Consider the following 24,491-nt stretch of genomic DNA (forward strand, 5'->3'; position numbering starts at 1 on the left):
GACCATTTTCTAACAAGTGGATCGTAGAACTTGTAAACACAGTTTAATTCAACATTTCAAATAGATTCTTAGATTAAATCAGATACTTACTTCATTCATCTTTAAGAAAGAAATCCCCATTTGTAGCAGAATCAATGGAATACACATATTAATGTCTATTGTGCAAATGTCAAAATAAAATAGGTTTAAATATATATAGATATATATAATATAGGTAAACATGCAGGAAATATGTTACACTAAAACAAAAACAGCAAAGAAATGTTTTTATAATATGTTATATGTTTTCAACCACTAAATTGTGCCCGTATAACTGACCAATAATATTTTTGTGCGATTTAATTGTGGACTATTAGGTTAGTGTTGACCATCGATCCACAGGTGCCACTGGTTAGCCAAGAGTGAGTGAACACATCTGAGTTGTTGTCAGGGCCGGGTCTAGGCAGGGGCAAGAGAGGGCCAAGTGCAAAGATATGACAAAGTGCAAACATAATAAGAAAAGATCATAGGAAATAACACAAAGACCTAAAAGGATTCAAACTGAAACTGAACTGAATTAAAACTGAGGGCGCCACATACTGACCTCCAAAAATAAGACACTGGTTCATGAAGCTTTATCAAAACATCACAACTTCACACTGCTGAGTACCAGAGGACCCACAGCAGCCAGAAGGTTGGGCAGAAAGTCGTGCTCCGTCATTAGAATACCTTGTTGCTGTTATGAACCACACCTCGAAATCTCTGATTGAGCCTGAAGTGTTCCATCTAGTGGACAAACTTAGGAATCACAGAGAAATCCCAAAGTTTCTTGAGCCAAAAGTGGTTGAAAATATAGTGATGCAGAGTAAACTTGAGTATTATGTGAGTAATAAAGATTTCAACAAAGAGTTTTCCTTATGGACGGTCACATGGTCAATATTTCACCATGTGACCGTCTTTTTAAATGGTCTTTACGTCATCTGAACTGAGGTGTGTGTTTGGCTCTTCATTCACACACCGACTCACCGACCATGTGGTGTGAGAAATAATCCAATTACATGGAAATGAAAAGTCTTCTTTGTGTTGTCCTGCGTCGGAGAATTCCAAAAAATTGCGATAGAGCTGTTACCATGGTAACGTTTCTCTCACTCCAAAGTGTCACTCACGAGGTACCAGTCAGAACAGGAGGAACTTGTTTGACAAATACGTCCTTATTTTTTGTATTTTTTTTATATTTTTGTAGTTTTATATATTGATATTTTTATATATTTTAGTGAAATTGGTTTAGAGAAAATTGTGAATCAATAGTCTGAACACATTTTACTTCAGATGTACCTTAAAAACAACCAAACAATTCCTGTCATAAATATTTCCACTTGTTCCTCCAGGTAAAGTTGTGATGTGGGCGTGAAAAGAAAGAAGTCTGTTCAGTTCATTCATCACCTCTTATGGGTCACCATGCATTTGAAAGGGTCAAAAAGATGAAGTGTTATGAATGAAAAAATACATATTTAAATGTCAACCTTTACCGTATATAAATACATATATAAACGAATGTAAACATACACATGTAATCATTTATATCAACAATCAATTCCCCACATAATATGCAGTTAATCTTTGTTTTGAAAATATACTTTTTCCCATTTTAGGAACAGAGGAAGTTTATTTCATCAAAAAACATTTTTTAAACCTACATGGTCCCAAGCACATAGTTTGTTCTCATTGGTAGCAAGATAAGACAGTTTTATTCTACATAAGTGTAGTTGTTGTTATTTTAAAGGTAATTTAACTTAGACTCGCTATCTTAGCTAGGTGCTAACAGTGCTATTTTAACTAGTTGCTAACAGTGCTATTTTGGCTAGATGCTAACAGTGCTTGCTTAGCTAGGTGCTAACAGTGCTATTTTAACTAGTTGATAACAGCACTAGCTTAGCTAGTCGCTAACAGTCCTACCTTAGCTAATCGCTAACAGTGCTATTTTAACTAGTTGCTAACAATGCTTGCTTAGCTAGTCGCTAACAGTGCTATTTTAACTGGTTGCTAACACCGCAAGCTTAGCTAGTCGCTAACAGTGCTATTTTAACTAGTTTATAAGAGCACTAGCTTAGCTAGTCGCCAACAGTGCTATCTTAGCTAGTCGCTAACAGTACTATTTTAACTAGTTGCTAGCAGCGCTAGCTTAGCTCGTCGCTAACAGTGCTATCTTAGCTAGTCGCTAACAGTGCTATCTTAGTTAGCCTGTTTTGTTTTGAAGATTATAATCCAAATTCTGATCATCTCTCGTTAAATAACAAACTAGTAACTTAAAATACAACATTGAGGACCATTTTATAACATTAAACTTTAAACGTTAGGAAGTAAATTGTCTGAGTATGATGCAAAGACTGACCTCGAAGTAAATCTGCTGGTAGTTTTTCAAAACCATTGATAAAATGAAAATAAAGTTGATTCATAAGATAATTGTTATATTTAATATAATAATGTAATATAATAAGTGCTGATTGTGTCTGCGCGAGTCATCTCTTAAATCTGTTGCTGATCGACGGGAGATTAACTCCAGTAATTTAACCTCTCGAACACACTTCTTCCAAAACAACTTCAGGTCTGATAGTTTCCACTTTGTGTTTGTTAATCCGACGCAGCGGCACTCGTGGAAGTTCACGACTTCGGTCGCATGCGAGGAGCAGATTTGACACGAGTCCGGGTCAGATGGGACGAGGGGGGGATGGTGGTGGGAGGCAGTAATCTCCGTGGTGTCTTTGTGGCTCCAGAGCTAAACCTTAAATCTGTTGTTCAGGTTTACCAAGGATTTACAACATTTGCAGCAGCAGTTACAATCCAGAGAAGTTAAATCCGTCTTGATCGAGGAAATAAAATATATAAAATTTGACGAATGATCGGGTGTGAATGAAGATGTAGAAAATTATATTTACTTTAAAGATAAGTATTTAATATCTTTAAAATATTCATATTAATCTCATTATTTTACTAAAATATTTCCTTGATTATGTTCGATTGATCAAGTCTGACGAAAAGCATTTGTAATGGTCCAAGAAGTGATCCTTGTGGGACTCCTCATGTCATTCCAATATAAAAATGAACTCACGTGAAGACCTGTTGGATGGAAACTCTCAAAATAAAAATGTTTTTGGGAGTAAAAAAAATAGAATCAGTAAATGACAGCTGAGTTTTCTTTCATATCACTAGAGCTCCATAAACACACGAGCCACAGCGAAGGCTGTTAATTGTGTCTTCTTCCCAAATCCTCTTCAATTAACGGCGAGCGTCGGCGTCCGAGCCCCCAGGAGAGAGTCGACACACATCTGTCCCGCGACGCCGTCACTTAATTGCTTCCCCGAACCGTCGGTTCTTTTTTTTTTTTTCCCAGGAAACACCCGCCACCACGTCGCTGATTGGAACGTGAGAACCTGAAGCTGTCACTCACGACGCCGTGACCTTTACGGAAGAAAAGCCTGTTTTTTTTCAGCCGGAATCTGTCGGCGAGAACTGGCTGGAGTTGTGTTTTTTCGTGTCGGACACACGCGGGTGACGAGTCCTTCGCTCACAGAGAGTCGATCGATGAGGTTATGAAAATAAATCCAGTGGATATTATTAAAGAAAACCTACAAACTGGTGTCACTCGACTTGAAGGATGTTCACACAGGACACAAAAAAAATGGTCACAAAGCCTCTCGAGCAACCAGATACATTTAATTAGATAATGACTTTGTTTCCTTTACAGTATTTGTGGAAGTAAAAAAAAGAACTCGGAATATGATTCTCTATTCAGTCCAGATGAAGCTGTAATTTCATCCACGGCAAACAATCAAACATCAGGAGGAGGATTAAAGACGCGCTGCCCATGAGCAACGTTTGACAGGCGACGTTGGCAGTTTGAAGAGGACGACACACACACACACACACACACACACACACACACACACACACACACACACACACACACACACACACACACACACACAGTTTGGTGGAGGAGAAGAGGCGACACCTGATTTCACTGAGAAGGCAACAAAGAGGTACGATCGACATAATACCAAGAACCATCCCATAATCCCCTTATTTCAGTGGCCATGTTGACAGAAAGATGTCAATCGAAAGAGACATTCAGTGACTGATGATAAATTAGCCCTTAGTTAGCGGAAGTGTTATAGCATAACCGTTAGCTTTTCTCACAACATAGATCTTTTTAATCTTACAACTTGTGTCATTAAATAAACAACTCAGTAACTGGACAACACACTCATTTATACACATATATTGGGTGTTTTTTTTGTTATATTATATTGAATATTGACGTTATTGCTCATCCGTGGCAGCCTGTGTTAGCATCATTCACACGTTCTTCACGCCACTCTTTGTTATTCCATGAAGGCACATACTGTATGTCATACACTGTTACAAACATACATGTGAGAAGCACCTTTAAATATTCCACACAAACACAAACATGCAGGGTCACAGATGGACACTCGTGCAGGGACAGAAACATTCAATAAATAAATATTCTAATTTTTTCATAAAACTCTACTAATAATCCCTTTTTTTTCTTCTAAATATAATCTCGTGTTTTTGCTTTCAAAGTGACTAAAGAGAATAAATAGAGGGTAAAAGAACAGCCGTAAACGTCAGTAGTCGCTGGTTATGGAATAGAAGACGGAGAAGAGATGCTAGCGATGCTAACCATGTTAGAGTTTCTCGCTAAAAAGGCTCTGTGGAGTTTAGAAAACCTGACTTGAGTTTGTAACATTCACAAATGCCACGAAGAAACGTGTGTTTTCATTTACGCTGCGTGTTTTTAAGAGTTCTTAAAAAAGCTGCCATACCTTAAGTAAAGTGATGGCAAATTTAAAATTTACAAACAAATACTACTACAGGTTGTTAAATTAGAGGAAATCATATATAATATAGGTGAACGTGGTGGAATGTGGCTAACTTCATGGAGCTTCATGAAGCTTCATGGAGCAGTGGCGGCCTCAGTTTAAAAATCTGTTTCAATGGAATATCTGTTTAATGAGTGCCATCTAGTGGTCTTTGTGGATAATGACACTTCATGAAGCTTCAGCAGCCCATCAGTTCATCTCAGGGCAAATATTGTCCGAAGCACGATGTGTGTCGTCGCAGACTTTAAACTAGCTTCTATCATAAAGCAGCTGCATCGGAGTGAGAAACCACGCTAGTGGCTACAGTTAAAAAAAAAAAAGGTACAAAAGGAGTGTGAAGATCAAAGACAGGTAGAAAACAGACGAGGCACTAGACGTGTTTGGTGCGCTTGATTTGGCCAATTTCACCCCGACTGCATTCTTGATTGAGACATTGTCATTCAAATGGAATCATCTGCACGGAACCTGGGTGTGTGTTTGTCATCACCGCTTATTGGAAAGCGTCGATGACACCGTCCATGGACTCCACAATGGGGTGGGGGTGGGGGGGGCGTGGGGCTCAGACTCCGCCCCCGCTGCGATCCACCGTCACCGGCCCTCTGGTCTCCAGAGTCTCCTCAGCTGCTTTCATCAGGATGGCCAGGCGGCTGTCCGACACTTGGCCCTTCTTCACGGCGCTCATCAGCTGCACGACACAGAGCTTCAGTTAGGACCCGACTCGAGCCACAGAGGCGACAGCGGCGACGAGAGCGCATGTCGACGCCAAAAGTTAATGTCAGTTCACCTTCACATGCACGGGAGGAAGAGTAAAACCAGCACCGACTGACCATCTGTGTGTTGAAGCTGCATCAGGAGAGGTTGTTCATTCAACGACACACTCGCCGTTTCGAAGGACAGTTAACAGTTTCTTGTTCAACCATGACTTTGTTAGTGGTTAATCCCAACGTTCAAGTGGGTTAAAGAAAGAATGTTGTTTCCCTCACAATCACCAGTTACTTCCAGGCTTGAATAAATGTATTAATATTGGAAAATCAGTTTTTATCGGAAAAAATTAAGTATTTACTTAATAAAATATATCTTTTAAACAGTAATTAACACTCATTCAATGCCTGAAACATCATTTTCAAACTGACAGCGCCACCCACTGACCACTAAAATCTACTTCATGAAGCTTCGACACTACTTTTTTTAGGTGTGGTAGAAGTTCAAACATTTCATTTCCTAAAACTAAATAATTTGATAATAGCCTTCTAACTTCCTCTCATTCCCTCTCAGAGAACTCAATCGATTTGTACCATCACCCTTCATGTGAATGTGTGTTTGAAATGTTTTTTTGTCGTCAAATCTTGTCAATAAAGGGTTTATTTAATACTGATCATGAGTGTAACTGTCGACCTGGTTGATCAACATAGTCTCTTAGATTTGAGTAGAAACTAATCTGTTGTTGTTGTGTTCCTCCACGTCAACAATGACTCCTGATGCAGCTTTAAACAGATTTCACATTTTTGTTTCCAGTGTTGGTCCCAGACAACATAAACACAAGAGGGCTTTAAGAGAAGCCCCCGCACGACTCGGAGGTCCCTGACTTCCCATGGTTCCATATGAATGTGGAGTACCTGTTTGCTGGCCCTAAGAGATCCAAGAGCGGGGCAGTCGTAACCACGGACACACACAAACATCGACATTGAGAATATCAATCAAACACAACATGCATTTTTGAATGAAAAAAAACAAAAGTTTCTTCATGAACGTGTCCCTCCGGAGACAACAAGAACACACTTCCTGGTGCAGCTTGGTTTCCCGACACGTGATGTCATTAAGCAAAGCGGATGTCGCGCTAATGAAGACTTGCTCATCGACTGTCATGTAGCTCCTCCACCGCGGCTCATCCGGACTCAAGTGTGAAAGTAATTTACCGGCACATGGACACGAGAGCTTCTCGCGCTCTTCAGCGCTCATTACTGGAGTCGCTGGTTCCAATTAGCATGATTTGTTTCAACCTGCAGGTCCTGAACATCTCCCAACACTGCAGTGTGTTCTCTGCTCTCACCACTGTCGTGGAACACTCCAGACGTTTGAGTCGGAGGAAGACGGGTTTTACCGTTCAGCTGCTCTAAATTGAATTAAAAATAGTTTTCATCTCAAGCCAGTGTAGGAAGCAAGAAGAATAACTGCAGCGATAGGGAAGTAGATCAGTGACACCAGAATATTGAATTTTTAGATTTTATTATGTCAAAGGTTTAAACTTTTGATTATTTTAATCAGAAAAGCCAGTTTTGTAAACACCAGACACGATTATTTTTGGCGTTGGCAAATAGAATTACATATAAATGAAATATTAATTATGAATAAGATTAATGTTTTTTAATTAATTAAATTGTTGTTTTATTATTATTATCAATTGATTAAAATGTTTTATATTGAACGTTGGAATTAATTTTGTTGAGCTTAAACTTCTTCTTTTTTTTATTAATAATGTTTTTAAACATAGTTTGATATTCCAATTCCAATAATTAAAAAAAATATATTCTCAATACGTTTTCTTTTTTATTCATAGCCTTTTAAATTCAATATGTTATTATAGTACTACCAGAAATGTTCTTTTTAATATTGAATTTTAGAAAATGTATTATTGAATTATTAATTATTATTATTATATTGTTCTAAACCTTGTGTTGTCTCTTCCAAAAAACACATATGCAGTGTTTAAAGGGTTAATTGAATTACAAACAAAACAAATTAATCTTTAATATAAAAATGATTTAATAAGAAAATTCTAAAATATAATTAAATGTTAAAAAAAAACCAATAACTTTCAATAAAAAAATCCATGTTTCAACACTTGAAATGTTGAATTCAATATTCTAATGGCACTGATAAACTTCCTCATATTATCTTTTAATTTGTTTAAAACCTCAAAGCTAAGATCTTTATGAATGTCAAACGGAAGAGGAGACAAACCTTTCATGATTTAGTAAACATTAGTTGTTCAATAACCTCATAGCTAATGAATCCAAATTTTCACCTCCAGCCTCCTCGTATCCATGACTTGAAATGAGCAGCTTGTTCGAGCGGATATTGATCTAATATCAACTGCCTTTAACATTTCCATCACACTTGTGGTCCTACCTGCAAGAATTCATCGATCTCCACTTGTCCGTTCTTGTTGAGGTCCACCTCGTTAAGGATCTCGTGGAGAGAGTTCTCATCGATGTGGATGTTGATGCTCTGCGCAGATGCAAAATGAAAGAAGAGGATCAATGAAACGGTGATGTTGAGAAGGAGGGCAGAGTTCAACTCACGTCCAAAACTTGCTGGACGTCGACTGTGGTGATGAATCCCTTCCTGTCTTTGTCAAACTTGTGGAAACGTTTCTTGTACCTGGCGAGCACAGTGTATTCAAACACACTAGAGCAAGAAGCATGTCACGTGACTCGTATGGAGGGAAACACATACCTGGCTACTTCCTGGGTGTCCAGGTTGATCTCGGACGTCTTGGTCAGCTGTTCAGAACGAGACCTGTAGCCCATCTCTTGATACAAGAACTTCCTCGCTGCCTCCAGCTCCGCCTGGATGTGAGCGCAGCCAATGAGAAAAAAGGACATGAGGGACTCTGAGGTACAGAAACATGCAAAACTACACTAACTGTAACAGAATAGTTTTCTTCATATATCGATATTTTAAGATTTATTTCTTAAGTATGAAATTGTGACACTATTTGTATGTTTCATTCTGTCAGTAATACAGGGTTAAATTTTTTGCCAGTGAGACAACATGCGTGAGTCGTTCAGCTGCAGAGGAAATGGGTGCGATTTTTACACGTATGATTCGTGTCGAAGAAGCTTCATGAAACTGTGTCCTTGTTTTCAGAGTCCACTAGATGTCACTCACTGATCTATAATCAATGGATTTTAACAGATTTCTATTGATTCCTCACATCATTTTTAAACTGAAGGCACCGCCTACTGACCTTTATATTTAATTCTATTAACCCATCAATAATGTTAAATATTTCAATTTTTATATAAAAATGTTCAGTCTGGGAAATTTTACCAAAATAATGGAATATTTTTTTATTTCCTGTCACTGTTTAGTATCTCTAAATTCATGATAATCTACTTAATCCAAATTAATTGATATATTAAACAGATAAGAAAACATGAGCACATGTCTATATGATTATTACAATATCTTTGTATGGAACTAGTTTGAGTCAATTAAATTGAAGACTCTTTTAATACCATATGAAATTGAAATTTAAGACCAGCTCGACAATCAGACCAGAATTTTAAAAATCTGAATAAAATAACCAATTATAGATGCAAGCATGATTTAAAAAAATGTTGTGACCAAAATACATAATGGTTTATACTCGTTGACCAAAACCACTTTCAGCCATGAAGAAATTGTTCATGGGCCGTCAATTCTTTGACTTTACAACTTCCACGTTGCTCTCTTTACGGAGTTGAACCGTGTTGAAGTAGAACCGAGACGTGCATCTGCTGCGAGAGTCCTGGCAGCAACTGCTTCCCTTTATTGTTAGTTCCACTATTGTGATTGTAAAACTGTAAGTTATTATATTTTCATGTAAATTCATTTCAACAATTTTTTTAAGATTCGAAACTAACATAAAATCCTTTTTTAAGACTTGAAAAATTTCGATTCAAGACTTAAGTGTCAAATTTATTTGTTTTATATTCATTGAATAACTTAACTTAACTGTTTAAGGATCTGGAGGAACCCTGAGATAAGATGACATGTGATACAACACCACAGTGGCAAGGTTTGTGTTGTCACAGCAGCAAGTTAAAGTAAAAAATGTAAACATAAAAGTCCATTCGTAAAAAAAAAAAAGTGTAACTTTGTAATAAGACAATTCATAAGACGTGCTGCAAGTGTTACCGTCTTGCGCTCCTCGCTCCAGCTCAGCTCTCCGGCCATGAGCTGGATGATGCGTGGAAGAGCTTCATCTGCTGCCTGAACGTTCAAGAAGCCCAGACGTGTTCGTCGAGCAATGATGTCGATGGCAGTGCAGGCGTACTCCTTGATGGCGTAGAGAACCTACGGAGAGCAGCAGAGGATCGGACGGAGGAAGAGGAGGAGCAGCAGAAGAGAAGCCAACACTTTACCTCCGCCTCAATGTATGGAAACTCGGACACGAGTCTCTTGCCGACGATGGGCCATCTCTGGCCGGTGACCAGGGCCATCTTGGCCACGTCAAATGCCTTTGAACCGTAGGTGGCGGCAAGATGCTGAGCGACCTGTGAACAATCCCGCAATTATTCTTCTTCTTCCAATGAAACTAACAACAAATAATGGAGGATTTAACGAACAGTTTGAACGGTGATGGTTGAAGCAGGTCCGTGAGATTGACTTCATCTCTTTGGACGACGAGAGTTATCGTCACTTTGTCAATGAGGTGTCATACGTTTGCAAAACACGAGGCGGCTATTTGCTATTCAGATCGTTGTCTTGCCGATCATTTGAAAGGGCAAACGCTGTCCAAATATCAACAGTGACCTTTTAGGGAATATTCCGCAGAACAAGCGGTGCTGGTTCAGCCCAGCTTTAATGAGGTGTAAGTGCAGTTTTCTTCTCCAAAACATTGTTGAATTGATTGAAAAAGTGAAGCTAATTATCAGAAAATTGTGGATGAAGGTGATATAAATCGATGTTTTTCTTACTCAATGCTGCTGATGGCTCGCGCAGCACATGGTCTGTGTGTGGCACAAATGTCAGCCTTGTTTCAGCCCAGCTTTAATGTCAGCCACGTTTGAAGCGGCCAAGAGTCTGTCGGGTGATTTCCTGACATTGTGCAGCATTAACCCAAAAAGGTTTTTTAATTCATATGCAGTAAATATTGAGTAACTTTAAAATAAAACACCTTGAAGCAACAACAGCTTAAAATGTTGTGGCATCCATTCCTGTGAATAGCTGAGAGTCAAGTCTCACTCGAAGAAATCTCTCAAGAGCTGCTGCAGCCAGACTCGTCCAGTAGTATGTGTTATTGTAATTGAATCCATTTAACTTAAACATAGTACTTCTGTTCATAGTGTTAGAATATCGTAACTGCAATGTTTCCATTTGCATGTTCATTTGTTGCATCAGTTACTAGTTTTAACTTCCTGGATAGTTAAAAAAAAAGCCTGTCAGTACTTCATATGAAAACACTTTCTCTGACCCACTGCTGGTCATGTGACACTCACAGACTTTCCAAGATGGTCGTCCAGACAAAGTAACACACCTTATCGCATCATTAAATAAATTACTATAAAGGTTCTACTGTGAGTCATGATTTGTGGTGTGTATTGGCAAGAATCTGGAGATACGACACATATCACGATACAGTGGCAACGATATGATATATTGTAATACTGTAGAAACAAGTTAATTTTTGTAGTATTGTCCGAGTTCTTGACTATAATAAACAGACCACATGACTCCTGACAAAGTCATTGTAGCTTTCATTTGTTTGTGAACCAAAATATTTCTAAACATCCGCTTTAAGCTGATGGAGTCGATTGTATCCTCTCATCCTCAGTCATTGCTGGGATCTTGCAGGATTCCATTGTTCTGATAGATAGATAGAATAAATAAAAGGATACAATGATTAACATAGAATAGAATCAGATTTTCCCTTCACTCGTGTCCCCAAACTCAGAATTAAACCAAAAAACACCAGGAATTAATGAGTCCCTGAGTCTATTAGTGTTGCATCTGGGGAGGAGCATTCGTGCACTCCATCTGCTTCTCTGCTCACTGATGACAGTGCTCAGAGGATGACCGTCATCATCCATGATGGAAAATAGTTTGTCCAGAGATCTCGTCTCAGCAACTGTCACCAGTGAGTCCAGCTTCATGCCAACCACAGAGCCAGCCCTCCTGATCAACCTGTCCAACCTGTTGATGTTCCTCTTGGACACTGTTGGGTGCGACTGACTGGTACAATCTAGCAGCTAAAAGTTTAATTGTGACACAAAAATGCTGAGAATAGTTGCATTTTAATGGTAGATAGAAATTTGAATTATTTTACTGTACACACACTTTACTAAACAATATAAATCATATTGATGCTTGAATATTAAATATTGCTGCTTTAACACATTTGCTCAAAACATATATTCAGCCATTAGTTACGAACAAACTAATCTAATTTACCTCATTTTCTAGGCCGTAGTCCTGGACCAGACGGATGTACAGCGTCGGGGTCCAGCCTTTAGCCCCCTCCAACTTCAGACCCACAGTCTTGCAGGCCTCCGCCTGGAGCTTGTGTTCCTTGACGGCCGCATCCAAAGTCTCCTCAGCCATGGATCGGTAGGTGGTCCACTTTCCACCTGGACAAAGACAGGCCTGCTGAGTTAACATCGTAATGAAGTAGGCGTGCCATCTTGAGGCATCTCTGACTGACCAGCGATCGTGATCAGTCCACTGTCGCTGATGCTGACGATGTGGTTCCTGCAGATGGACTGAGTGTCTTTCGAGTTGGGGTCCGTCACCAGTGGACGTATACCGCTCCATGCAGCCAGCACGTCGCCTCGGCGCACTGGAAGAAATGTGGAGTATGATGTGAGTTAAACCAGCACCTCATCATCTCCAGATGATCTGAATGGAGTCTCTGTGGTGTAACCAGGTCTCTCAGAAACCGGATCACTTTCACTTCACTTCAAGTTAAAAGCGCTTTTGTACCTTCCACATCAGGGCTGAGGTAGTTTCGGACCTCGTTCAGGATGAAGTTGATATCTTCCTCTCCTGGGATGGGGTGGGCTGTCACATTAGTCGGGGTGTCGGTTGTCCCTGCGATAGTCATTTTCTCCCAGGGCAGGAAGAAGATGACACGACCGTCGCTAGTGGCTGGATCTAGCAAACCCATGTTGTCAGGGCTGTGGAACAGACATTCAAATACACATGAATATATTTAACGTGCAACTAATGTGTTGATTTAAGTGTGTCTTAAATAGATATTGGACGTCTATTGTTCTCATCAGTATGTGTCTGTTTGTACAAAAATCTCTTTTCGTGGAAATTTTTACATTAGAAAATGTGCTTAAGCCCCGCCCACTGAAAACACTTTGTTTTTCTGGAGATTAAATCGTGTTAACTATAACCACAGCCACTCTTCTGTGATTGGTCAAGCACCTGCCTCATCAATACAAGTCTCCACCTCCAAGGCACTCGTTGTATAAACAAAGCGGAGTGTGGCTACAGCTGGCTGGAGGAGGAGTGAAGCCATTATTACGTCAAAATTGACTCGCTCTGGTAACCTCTCGTTCGCCAAGATTTCAGACGGGGGAGAACTTTATAAAGTAATAAGTTCAAAACATGGTCATGATGAGAGACTTACTGCATCTTGGAGAGGAAGACTTAAACGTTTGAAACGTGTGAGTGAGTCAGGAGAGTTTGACATTAGTTGGTCTTTTGAAAAATAATTGCACAAATCACTTTGATGCTGCAGATGTGTTTTACTAGCAGGATGCAGCTCTCACTGCATATCGGAAATTACCATTGTCTGATTTTAGACTTTGTTTATTTTGTGTCTTTGAATTCCGGGTCTGTTTATGTTACTGGATTCTTCTTTTGTTCTCCTGTATTCAGTCGTGAAGCATTCTCAATTTACATGTATTCATTGTTGAGTCAAAAGTATTTTAAATGTACTTCTTCAGCCAGGATACCGTTGTATTTTAAACAACGCTTTAAGAAAATTAGTAAAAACATAAATGCAGTTTCTATTCGTAAATGAATGCAGGTGCAGGTAAAGCTCGGAATAAATATGATTGATTGACATAACTGTGTGCAAGAACAGATGATTTAAGTATGAAAATCCTGCTGAAGTGCAAAGAGCATTGGAAGGAGGGAGCAGCGAGGTGGCAGACAAAGGTACTATGAAGACGAGAGAAAGGAAGGCGGAGAATTAGACGGTTGGCATTTGTGGCGCTGTTCAAAGGGCTCCGGCTCCCCCGGGTTCGGTTCAATAAGCTGCACTGAACTTTAAAACACTGACTTGGACAAAACCACTCTATTACTGCACTATGTCTTAACCAGAGGAGATCGTCCTGCGCCTGGAACTATAGGTCAGAGGATGTTTGGCCAATTTAGTGTTTCAGAAGGTGAATAAACATCTGTGCGCTCATGAAGAGAAGTTCTTCGCCTCATTATGGTGGGAAATAATAAGTCATATTCCTTCTCTGTCTTGCATCGTGAGCAATACCTGTAGTATCCCGGGATGACGATGTGGACTCCAGCACTGGGTTGGCAGATGTTGTTCGTCTTCTGGTTGTCCATCTTTCTCACCGAGTCTGTGAACGGTCCGGTCGCGTTGATGACACATTTGGCCTTCACGTCAAATTCCTGACCTGCAAACGGATTTTCATGTAGTTGAGTAACACCATTAGGATATAATGTACATATTTAATTTTGACTTAAAATCTTCTTCTAACGCCAAAAGAAGTTAATGATAATAGAGGGACAGAAAAAACCATGCAAGTTATATAAAGTTAAAACCATGATTTTCCCTTCACATTATTTATCGCTCAGAACACAATCACATTTTTTATCAAACAGGAAGTTTCCACACAGGAAAGGTTCAGAAAGGAAAAGGAACTGAACAGGCGCTCGTAGGAGAGGGAAGAAAAAGTGTTCGAGACAGAGTGAAGTGTTGAGAGTTTCGTCAAATTAAATCGAGTTCAAGATGCGTAGTTTTTGGTGATAACATTAAAAAAAGACATATTAAAAACATAAAAGCACGAAGACGTTTGTGATCATTTGATTCTAAGAAAGAATAACTTAGTAACAGTCACGAACCAAATACGTTTTTGCGTATTATGATATTAAAATATTTATTTTACATGTCAGTCGGAGCCAAATCACAATACTACGATGGTGGAGAAGTACAGTAACAAACTACATGTATCAATCTCTTGGTCTCACCTGTGATCACATCCCTGCAGCGAGCACCTCTCACCGTCTCCTTTCCAGTCTGTGGGTCTTTGACTTTCAGCAGATGCACCACCTCAGTGTAGTTGGCGACGGCGGCGCCGTAGCGAGCGGCACTGAGAGCGATGGCGAGGTTCATGCGAGCGTCGTTGTGTTGTCCTTTAGGACAGAGAAGAGACTGAATTGGTCAACGATTCTCTTTCAACAAAAGATTCAATAAAATGAGTACACATTAGAATAAATATTTACAACAAGCTATTTTTATTTAAATGTATTTACATTTTTTTCAATAGTTTTCTAATTAAAATACATATTGCATTTAAAAATGTTGGCACTATTATACCAACATTTTATGTTGAATCTAAGACTAAAAATTAAACGATATTGAATTAAGAAAAACATTTTTTTGGAATGGAAGCAGCATTATTACTAGTCTTACATGTAACTATTATAGAAAAATATTTTTTGTGATGCTTTTGTATTTATTTCGGTAAACAGTTGTTAATAATGCTCTTAATCTATGTTTAAAAAATAAATCTTTCAGTGTTTATATATATGTATTTGTTTTTTATTTAATTATTCAGATAACAAACAAAAATTTACCTTCAATTTAAAAATAATTTAATTACATTTTTCAATAAAACAATGAAATGCTTAAAACAAAAAAATTAAAAAAAATAAAAGCTAAAACATTTAAAATGGTAAACCATCTATTTTAATGTCACTGATATACTGAAATAATACTCGTTAATCATCAAACATTGTTAGTATTTTAAAGCTTTATATGAAAAGAAATAAGTAATGTTTTTTTTCTCAATTAGGCAAAATAATACACTTTAAAAAACATATCTGAGAGCCATCATGTTGTGGATGGCGGCGACACCAGCAGAAGTTACCAAGACAGCAGAGGAAATAGCTGCTGCTCAGCCGGTCCGACTGACGACAACGCTCCACACCGCAGGGAGAGAAGGTCAGATTTCAAAATGTCACGGGCGTGATTGTTCCAGACGGCATAATTGGAGAGAGAACACCCCACCCATCCACCTTCGCAGCCCCCATCTCAGAGCGGATGATGGGGGAGGAGGTCGCGGAAGGGGGAGGGACGATATATGCGGCTACAGAAGAAAGATCCTTTCGGTCAGATAGTCGTAAATAACGTGTGGAATGAACTGTAGAACTAGAGGCTACATTCAAAATCAATCAGGAGTCATTAGAGGAGTTATTAACCAGGACATGTAAATATATATGTGCCATCCAAATATTGAATGGTTGAATTTAACATTTCAAATGTTGAAGCTTTGACTTATTTTTATTGAAATGTTGTTTTTCATAATTATATTTTTTGAATAACTAAATTCTATATTTTTCATATTAAAAGGTTGGATTTGGTTGCACAAATTCTATATGTAAAAAAAAAATTGAGTTTGAAAATGCTTTTATTTAATTTAATTATTTTTTTAAATAGAAAAATTATTGAATTCAGTCATTCAAATGAAATGACTCAAAGCTTAAAAAACAACAACATTAATCAAATAAAAATTAAAGTTTAAACTTTAAACATTTGAAAATTCTACTCTTTTATATTCTGCTGGCACTGAAATACTTCCAAAGCTGAATCAATCAAATCTTATCTAAGTAGAACCAACATTGTTGATCGATTTTATCAACTTAATTTTTCAAAGATGTGTCGCTGCGTCACAAAATTAATGAATACCGAATCCGCTCGCTTAAGTGGCGCCATTTCTGAAGACACAGGGACTTGTTGTTGTCATGGGGACAGAACAAGCTGATCGTGCCGCCAGAGGAGCCTGCAGTCACAGACACATCACCCCCGGATACGAAGTTGATATTTTCGACGGCGACACGGAAAGCCAGCCTGCAGCACGACGTGCCTCACACTCAGCTGGACATTCTGCATATGGTCGGCTCCTCTGCCGAACGTACAACCTTTTGGCCACGGGGAAAAAAACATCCAACTGGCCTGTCAACACACTTTTTCAAGGACCAGTGAAGATGTGAAGGCCAGGGGGCCAGATTTAAATCTGAGTTCTATCGTGACCACAACCTTCTGCCATCAGTGTTGCTGCCTCGCTGCATTTTTCTGCCCTTGACATTTTCAGTTGAGAAATGTTGTAGAACAGGAGTAAAATGTTTGATGACAAATGAGAGAGAATGATTTTAAATTAGAAAAATAATGACATGGGAGCATTGAGAAAAATAAATATCCTCTCATTATATTGAGGGACTTGTGATATAGTAAAAATGTGATTTTAAGAATTAAGGTGACGCAATTTTAATAGAAAATCAGTTTTAATTATGCGTGGCATTAGATGACCTTTTTAAAAAACTGAACTGAAAAATAAATTGTGTCAGAATCAGATCTAATTTGTATGACTTTGGCAAATAAGAGGAGGTGAAGCTAGAAAAGGGCAGATCTGAGTAAGGCTGCTCTTTTGGGCGTGTTTACAGAAAATAAAGAGCAATGTTACCACAAACAGTGTCACGTGCGTAACTCACCGTCGTAGTAGACGATGGCTCCCACCAGCTTGTCCTTCTTAAGCATGGGGAACAGCTCCAAGGCCTTCGTCTTGCTGAGGACGTAACTGGACTTCAGGCACTGTGCTCCTGCCACCAGGTCATACATCTTGATGCCTGCCCAGTAATAAGGCAACTGCCACCATCTTGAAAAAGAAAAATACAGTTTACACTCTAAAGTCAGTATTTTTCAAGTGCAAACATACAAAAACGTGTGAATTTCACCAGATATAGAAAATGTTGGTGCTTTGAAAAATATAAATCGGTAATAACTTAATGATAACCTTTTCCTGATATGCTGACTCATCAGAACAAGACACCTTCCGCCAATTTATTTTTCCCACAATGATGTAAAAACGGTAGCCTCTGTTGTCAATGTCACTGTTTTTATTAAAGCAACTTTTTTTTTGACTGAAGCTACTTTTATTTTTTGGAAAGTTTTTTTAAAATTTAATAATAAATAATAAAGAAAAAAAACTACCTCCACCAAATATAGGCAAGAGTGTTGCATTTGAAAGCGTAGGCAAGGCTATGGTGCATTCATTAGCGTCGGACAAATAAATATAAAATGAAATTCACATAAAAAGAACTTTGACCCAATAAAAATGTACAAATTACTAATTTAAAACATTGTGTGTCCTTTGCTAGTGTGTAAATAGTATTAGTAGTATATAAGGTAACTATAATAGAATAATAAGTCACACACTTATGTGGCGTTTCTGTTTCTGTAAAAAGTTGTTAAATGTCTGTAATCATTCTGCTGGAGTAATAATGATGTTCAATTCTCAGCCATCCTTTATGATGTTTTATTATTCATCTTTCATGGTCAAGTTTCAAAGATGAAAATCAATTCCGTGGTTCTTACTTGTAAACAGGAAGCATGATGGGCAGCGCTGAAGACACGTGCGGCGCGATGTCCAGCAGGTTGGATCGCTCATGGAGGGCCTCTTTCACCATCATGTACTTTATTGAAGTTTCAAAAAAGAGCGGAATGAGAAAAATCAGCCAGACAAGCTGACAAGTATTAGACAAAACTAAACAAACCTGTTCATAGTCCAATTTCATGATGGCCTTCTGCAGGTATCGCACGCCACCGTGGATGAGTTTGGTGCTGCGGCTGCTCGTTCCTGAAGAGAAGTCGTTCCTTTCCACGAGTGCAGTCTTGAGGTCTGGAACAAAGAAGACACTTCATCGTATCTGCTGTATTTCACACTAAAACAAACTTTGACGGTGACCAATTATGAGAAATATAAAAGGAATTACAGTTCAAAAAAGGATCTTCATGTCATTAAATTTGCAGGTAAATAATGAGTGTGGCAGCAAAGCATAATTCAAAAATATGTTCCTGATAAACTACGATTATTTAAAAATATTGAAGCAAAAAAAGCCGAATATGAAGCCCAACTCCATCAGTAGCTATGATATTAGCTCATCAGTAGGTAAATAATAATAAAAAAACAGTGGTCTTCTTCTTTCTTGCCAAATAACTGATTTTTCTGTTATTAAAAAGCATTATGGTGTATTATGACCACATACTTGGTGTGAATAGACCACTTTTCCCAGTTCTAATGACTTTCACCAACATAATTTTAAAAGAATGTGATAACATATGAGATTTTTAACATGATGGTAAACTTACTTCGTGTGACAGAGTCTAAGGCACATCCTGCACCAGTGGCCCCTCCTCCAATGACCAGAACGTCAAACTCGTCGGTGTCTCGAAGCGCGTCCAGTTGAGCTTGTCGGGAAGGAAACTTGTTGGCAAAGGGAACCTTCAGCTCTGCCTCTGCCGCCATGTGAGCCAGATGCACCTGAGAGTGACACGCAGAAGCACTGAGCAAACACACGGCCAAACTCAAAAAATGCTGTTTGATGGTTACAATGTTAAATTCTAGGACTTCTTCTATATTAATGTCTACATTTAAATCAGGTTATTTGATGGTTTTTTTCATTCGTTATTGATTGGATTATGGTGAAAAATCACATACAACACAAATCATAAATAAATACCCATTCATTTCAATTTGATGAACTATACATTTAGGTGTGACACAATTGGAGTAAAAATATTAACCATCAATAAATGTGCATTAGCAGCACCATTCACTGATCATTATTGATTCAATAATTACAATAAATGAGTATTAAGTATTGAGAAGTTAATGAGTATATGACTATAGTTAATGAGTATTTCCTCATATAAGTGTGGGTTGAAGTGAGCTGCTTGGCAGAGGGCTCAGTTTGTTTTTCTTTATTATAAAATGCAAGCAAAACATTATAATTTAAATTCCCCTTTTTTCCATCAAAACATAAAATAAACTACTATTTAACTTAGTTGTTACAGGAGACTTTCGTTACATTGCAGTCCATATTTGTAGAGCGAAATAATTAGTAAAGCCATGATAGAATTCATGCTGCGCGTCTTTTAATTAAACATTCATTTCTCTGCATTGAAGTATTCAGGTAGGATGATTGAATCAAGGTGGTTCGCAGTCGGTCCGGCATTTGACTTGCAAATCTTTATTGGTAATTTAGGCCTGCAAGCACAAACAAGCCAATGATATAATCATTGTCAATTTTCGGAGGGTGCGTACAGCCAAAGCACCGTCACGCAATTAAGGGCCACCAGTAATCATGTTAAGTCAGAAACATGCTAATGGTCATTCAGCCGCTCCCTTAAAGCGCTCCAGCGCCACAAGCAGACATTCATCTCATCAGCAGTGCAATTACAGGGATTAGAGGCATGCATGATTACCAGCTATTGTGAAATAATAAATCATATTTCATCACGGTCAACTTCTTGCTTACCAATCCGGGCTTGGTTTGGAGGGCGACGATGGGAAAGAGAAGACATTATCGCAACAGGACAGAAAACAAAGTTCATATTAGGTTATACAGATACATAAAGCCCGGCATGTAGCTCTAGTGGTGTGCCAAATGTAGGTCCGCTAAAGGTCAGAGGTCGGAAGTCAACGAAAACAGCTGTCCTTCTGCTTTAAAAATAGTCTGCAGTCAGCCTTGTGTCTTTAGGTAAGATAGTTCAACCACAATGGTGTGAAGCCACTTAACAATTAGGAAAAGAGTTGGTGGTAATGCATGAAAACCACATGTCAAACTCAAGGCCGAGTCAGTGTTCAAGATAAGATAAGGAACAAGGAAATTGATTTGATGAGAGTGTTTGGTAAAGGGGAAAAACCCAGAACTAATTCAGAAAAAATAAGCCTTAAAGAATATAAAATGAATATTAGATATCCTATTAAGTAAATACACGTTTTATTTGGCTGCAACTTGTACTTAGAGTACAAGATCTCGGCCCCATCATGATTGAGTTTGACACAGGTGACGATTCGGGAATGCACGATATCTTTGGAAGTCTTTGAATGGCATTTTTACAATGGTGTGAATCCCTCGTACCAAAAACATGGAATAAAAGATGATATTATACTAAAACCAGAGCTGATGTTTTAAGTCAACATTTTGGAAGCATTTATTTGATCAACAGCCCATTATTCTGTAATATTCAGACATCTGAAATACATTTTTACTGGACAAAAATATGTATATTGTTATATTTGCTTTAAATTTTTTTGAAAAGTAAAACATCTAGACACCTCAAGTAAGGACTACAGGAAGATGCTGTCTGAACAAATGTTCTTCTGAGTACAACATTCATGTATTAAAGGTGTATTTTAAGAACAAGTAGCAAATCTTCAGAAGGAGGTGCAGATCCAGATGTTTTAATTATGTCTTTGTTTTCTAAATATGTTTCACTATACACACATATATACACATACTTTTTCTCATCACCAGAAAACACAGTACAAAAGTCTCTCTTAACCCTGCAAAAAAGACATCAGTGATAAATACACGTTTTCTCAACAGCATCCACATCCAAAACTCCCATCCCAGCATTCACCTGAAAAGAGGAACATTCCAATATCTAGACTCAACATGTCCTGACAAACTTCAGGATAAAACTTTTAAATGAACCTGCGCATGCCGTCATGCCGCTTTATCACGTGCAAGAAAGCAACAACACGTGTTGAAGTACCTGCGTCTTCCTGTACTCTATGAGCTGGGACAGACCGAAGGCCGTGACGACCGCCCCGCCGCCGACCAGCGCCGTCCGCTTCAGAACCTTCCTGAACGCCATGGCTCCTGAGACACACGGGGAAGGCAGTGAGGAGACGACAGAGAACGCGTTATGTTGTTGACATGACAAGTGATCATGTGAAGCAGGAGTGCACGTCTAAGGAGGGAGGATCCTAAAAATCTGCGAGTCAGACGAAACATGGTGCGACAGGAATGTTGGAACAGAGTGGGCGTGTTAGATGTATATAGCTCTTTATGACTTCCTCTAGCTTTTGCCTTTTTATTACACAGTAAAGGGACTGTTGTGTGCTTGATTTAATGAAAAATGTTGTCTTGACTATTAAAGTTGTAAATTACAAATCCTTTTATTGCGAATCGGCCAGGATTTAACCCCCACTGTGCTTGACACTCATGATCTGCAACATGTCTGTAACAACAATTTAGAAGGATTATCCTCCTCATGATTTGCTGTCCATTTTCATTATGATAAACTTTCTGGTTTTAACTTCCTATAATAAATATTATCCAAAGTCATAACTGCTCAGATGAGGCTTGGGCGGAACGTTGGGGCATTAAAATAACTTTACTTTAAAATAACTTTCGTTTTTCGAGAAGTTGTTTTCGAACATTTGGTACAGAGTTTGTTTGTATATCCTGCAACTTTGTGACTCGACACCCATATTAGTTTGAGAAGAAAAGCACTATTTTAACAAACATGGACACTTAAAAAAAACATTCACACGATGAAATTGATTTTTCTTGATGGCTGAAGTTTGAATTAGTGTTGTTAAGTGCCAAACTATACATTTTAACAAAATGTATTGTTTGGTGAAGTTAAAAAATCCTGCCTTTATTTTGACCAAGTTTTAAAGTCTGGAGCGTTTCACCCAGCATTGAAATGAGATAAACAAATCAGATGTCATCCAAATGCTCTAATATCTGCTGGGAAATATCTTTTTTTTTTTCAAATGATGAATGAGTGAAGACCAAATGAGAAACCGTCCAAATTGAAGCATAAACCTGCGTAACAAGTTTGACCAATTATAGACAGTGCTTAGGGGTGTGTATGCCTTTAGGGGGAGTCCAAGAACAGAATTAGCTTTTCTTCTGTCACAACACTTAACTTTTCTGTCACTGACAAGCAGATTTCATTTCACAAAACTACAGCAGATGTTGTAAACCTTATCATTGTAGCAGATTAACTGGTGGGATTGAGTTGTGTACTTTTGGGGCAGAACCTGTAGTAATCAAACAGTAAATGAAACACATATATATCACTATATAGTGAGTCCCAGTCCAAACTAATGCTCTTTGATCGTAAAAATATGTATTAATGTATTAAAGACCATGACTCAGCACTAAGGGTTGAAACATCTAAGCAGACCTGAGGTATTTAGAGAGGCCATTGAAACATCTATGTTTATACAATAAATCATTTTAAATGTAAACACATCCGGTGAAGAAAATGTGAAAATAGCTGTATCCATCCTCCTGTTAAAACTTTAAAGCATATTTGATCGTTTAACAAATGGGTTAATAACATGTTCATCATTGCAATCGTATACTATAGTGTAACAACAGTTATCACATAAAATATTTCATTCCTTTTTTCCGTTAATATCCGGCAGCAAATTTCTGAATTTTGGTTGATCGTGATAAGCCTTTTTTTTTATTAAATATTTGTCTGTATCAAATAGATGTTGATTAAATATTCAGTCTGTTATCCCACTCAATAAAAACGTGTTAACAAGCTAGGTGTAAGTAAGTAAGTAATTGTTATTTGTATAGCACTTTTCCAGACCAGGATCACAAAGCGCTTAAACAATCAAAACAATATTCAATAAAGTACATACTTTAAAGGTAAAGATAAAACTGATAACACAATAGGAGTTCTAGAAAATCAAGGAAAGTGATATAAGTTATATAAGTGTATAGTTTTGTTTCACGTAGCATTTGAATCCGAAGTTTCCTTTTTTTTTTAAACCATACGTGGTAAAACAGAAGTACTCTCCATTAACCACACACAACATTGTATTGTCCAGTACTACAGGTTTGTTGTGTGTCATGTAATTAACAAGGTTAACAAAGGTGACATTCTTGTGGTTTGGAGAATCCTCTATGGAATGAGTTTCTTTTTATGCTCAGCCTGCTTGTCCACTCAAGATTTGGTCTGCATTACATTTCTAAAATATAAAAATGAAGTACTGATGTATAATAAAACAGTTTTTTTAAATCTAACTAATGTGTCAGATCATGGTTCTCTATAGGTCATGACAAACCTCACCCCCACAGTCATTATGAGTCAGCAGACCCTAGTTAAGCACATGTCAACCTGAATGTGCCTTATTTTACAGAGATTTAATATTATCTACTTGTTGTTGTTTTTGTTTTTTTAACAATAACCGGTTTTATTCCAGCGTTATTACGGTAATATAACGCCTCGCTGAGCTGTTGTACTGACATCTTCGGATTACAGTATCACAACCCTTTAGTCTTCCCGTGTCACTACTGACTGGTATTACTCAAGAACACGTAAATAAAAGATACATTCATGACAGGGAACAGTTAAATAAATGTATTTCAGTTCGAACCGAGGTTTCATCGTGACAGTACAGCGGATACTCGAAGGTGTTTTTTCTGCTCGTTTTTTTCTCACAGACGGTGACGAAGTGTTAGTACAAGCGGGAGACACGACAGACATTCCCACTTACAGGTTTCCAGGGTTTTGAGGAGAAAAAAAAGACACAAGTCGCTCAGGGCGTTGCAGGGGCTGCTGTTATCCACACTGAAGCTGGGCTCCGACACCTACAACCAGGAAGCCCATCGGCGTCTCAGCGACAGGGGAGGTAACCAATCAGAGCGCTCGTAGTGATCCGTTGCGGCCAATCACAAGTGAAAGTAGGCGGGTTTAACTTTTTGACGTAAGGGGAAGGTGGTATTGCGCAACAATCCTCTCCCACCATCCTGGAGGATAATAATAACGTAGAGAAGAAGGACCACCAGCTGTCGTCCTGCAACTCTTTTATCACGGGAAGAAAACCTTGACATGCG

General features: G+C 38.3%; 1 protein-coding gene across 2 annotated transcripts; it reads right to left on the reverse strand.

Annotated features, from left to right (window-relative positions):
• Positions 1-3,674: 3,674 nt before the first annotated feature.
• On the reverse strand, positions 3,675-24,267 carry gpd2 (glycerol-3-phosphate dehydrogenase 2 (mitochondrial)). Of its 2 annotated transcripts, XM_087791466.1 has the most exons (18): positions 24,152-24,267; positions 21,400-21,506; positions 20,157-20,165; positions 18,988-19,159; positions 18,393-18,517; positions 18,214-18,311; positions 17,331-17,494; positions 14,808-14,972; positions 14,089-14,233; positions 12,570-12,763; positions 12,292-12,426; positions 12,042-12,217; positions 10,013-10,144; positions 9,786-9,944; positions 8,340-8,452; positions 8,186-8,264; positions 8,013-8,111; positions 3,675-5,568 (listed from the first exon to the last, which is right to left on the reverse strand). In XM_087791466.1, exons 2-18 carry the CDS (start codon positions 21,499-21,501, stop codon positions 5,443-5,445), a joined length of 2,193 nt encoding a protein of 730 aa, XP_087647592.1. In that variant the 5' UTR covers positions 21,502-21,506; positions 24,152-24,267; the 3' UTR covers positions 3,675-5,442. The 2 variants fall into 2 exon arrangements, with proteins under 2 accessions (XP_087647592.1, XP_087647593.1); XM_087791467.1 differs by lacking the exon at positions 20,157-20,165.
• Positions 24,268-24,491: the final 224 nt, after the last annotated feature.

The sequence above is a fragment of the Callionymus lyra genome, chromosome 5, assembly GCF_982586985.1.
Source record: "Callionymus lyra chromosome 5, fCalLyr1.hap1.1, whole genome shotgun sequence".
NCBI classification, from domain to species: domain Eukaryota; kingdom Metazoa; phylum Chordata; class Actinopteri; order Syngnathiformes; family Callionymidae; genus Callionymus; species Callionymus lyra.

Excerpts from the sequence above, each read along its gene's own strand:
- gpd2 (XM_087791466.1), bottom strand. The coding sequence starts at position 21,501 with ATGGCGTTCAGGAAGGTTCTGAAGCGGACGGCGCTGGTCGGCGGCGGG. Across the intron at positions 14,234-14,807 it reads CTGCAGGGATGTGATCACAG|GTCAGGAATTTGACGTGAAG; the intron begins GTGAGACCAAGA and ends ATCCGTTTGCAG. Across the intron at positions 12,218-12,291 it reads TGGACTGATCACGATCGCTG|GTGGAAAGTGGACCACCTAC; the intron begins GTCAGTCAGAGA and ends GTCTTTGTCCAG.